We start from the raw sequence: 1,631 nt of genomic DNA, 5'->3' as shown, positions 1-1,631 counted from the left end.
CACCCGGAGGAAACCCACGCAGACACAGGGAGAACGGGCAGACTCTGCACAGACAGTGACCCAAGCTGGGAATCTAACCTGGGACCCTGGTGCTGTGAAGTTACAGTGCTAACCACTGTGCTATCGTGCCGCCCAACATGACGGAGGCTTCATTTGTTTTAGGCAGAGGTGGTGGCGTAGTGGTTTTGTCACTGGACTAGTAAGCCAGAGACCCAGAGTAATGCTCTGTGGACCCAGATTCAAATCCCGCGACTGCAGATGGTGAAAATTGAATTCAATAAAGATCTGGAATTAAAAATCTAAAGGTGACCATGAAACCATTGTTGATAGTCGTAAAAAAACATCTGGTTCACTAATGTCCTTTAGGGAAGGAAATCTGCGCTTTCCTCCATCTTAAGCGAGAATGAAGACCATTCTCAGCAACCAGATTGTTGACATTCCTGACCGTGTTGAGGTGACTTTGAAAGGCCGCACTGTCATTGTAAAGGGGCCTCGAGGAACATTGCCCAGGGAATTTAACCACATCAACCTGGAACTCAGCCTTCTTGGCACCAAGAAAAAGAAGCTTCGAGTTGACAAATGGTGGGGTAACAGAAAAGAGTTGGCCACGGTGCGGACAATCTGCAGTCACGTACAGAACATGATCAAGGGCATCACAGTAGGTTTCCGTTACAAGATGAGATCAGTGTATGCCCATTTCCCCATTAATGTGGTCGTTCAGGAAACTGGATCTCTGGTAGAAATCCGTAACTTCCTGGGAGAAAAGTATATTCGTAGAGTCCGTATGAAGCCAGGTGTTTCATGTATAGTATCCCAGGCCATGAAAGATGCACTTGTCCTTGAGGGAAACGACATTGAACTTGTGTCAAACTCTGCTGCCCTGATCCAACAGGCAACAACAGTCAAAAACAAGGATATCCGAAAGTTCTTGGATGGTATTTATGTCTCTGAGAAGGGTGCAGTTGTTGATTCCACATCATAGACATAATGGATTAAAGCTACTCTCATTCAACAAACAACAACAGTGAAAAAGAAGGATATTCATAAATTTCTGGATGGCATCTATGTGAGCGAAAAGTCCACTGTTGTTCCACAGTTCACTGAATAACTTTCGGCTCTTTCAAATAGAAATCATTGAATAAATTTTATGGACTGAAAAAAGAAAAAAAAAGGGAAGGAAATCTGCCATCCTTACCTGGTCTGGCCTATATGTGACTCCATACCAACAGCAATGTGGTTGAGTCAACTGCCCCTCAAGGGCAATTATGGATGGGCAATAAATGCTGGTACAGCCTGCGATACACACGTCCCATGAACGAATAAAAAAAAAGATGTGAAATGTTTTACTTGTGAACATTTCTATTTCCCTGAGCTAAAGATTGTGCCTCCCCCTCCCCTCCACCGTGCCCAATCAGTGATCCTCTCTCTTATTGGTCCTTTGTGGTCCACTGCTATGTCTGGGTGTGTCCCCAGTCATGCATATCGGAGGCCCAGAAAATTATGGAGCTCACTCCCGCTGTCCCTCCATCCCATGGTGGACCCCAGGCCCCACAGGCACCATCAGGGAGGAGGAAATGTCAGCCAAGCTGGGGCTTGCCACCAAGGAGACAATGACGGTCTCCAGTTCTTCC

General features: G+C 46.1%; 1 protein-coding gene across 1 annotated transcript; it reads left to right on the top strand.

The window, feature by feature from the left end:
* The first annotated feature begins 362 nt into the window (after nucleotides 1-362).
* Nucleotides 363-1,161, top strand: LOC119967215 (60S ribosomal protein L9-like). The gene has a single exon (XM_038799445.1). It carries the CDS (start codon nucleotides 404-406, stop codon nucleotides 980-982), a length of 579 nt encoding a protein of 192 aa, XP_038655373.1. The 5' UTR covers nucleotides 363-403; the 3' UTR covers nucleotides 983-1,161.
* Nucleotides 1,162-1,631: the final 470 nt, after the last annotated feature.

This window comes from Scyliorhinus canicula, chromosome 6 (assembly GCF_902713615.1).
Source record: "Scyliorhinus canicula chromosome 6, sScyCan1.1, whole genome shotgun sequence".
NCBI lineage: Eukaryota > Metazoa > Chordata > Chondrichthyes > Carcharhiniformes > Scyliorhinidae > Scyliorhinus > Scyliorhinus canicula.
Note: the sequence above shows the minus strand (reverse complement) of the source record. Positions and strands in the feature narration are given on the sequence as shown.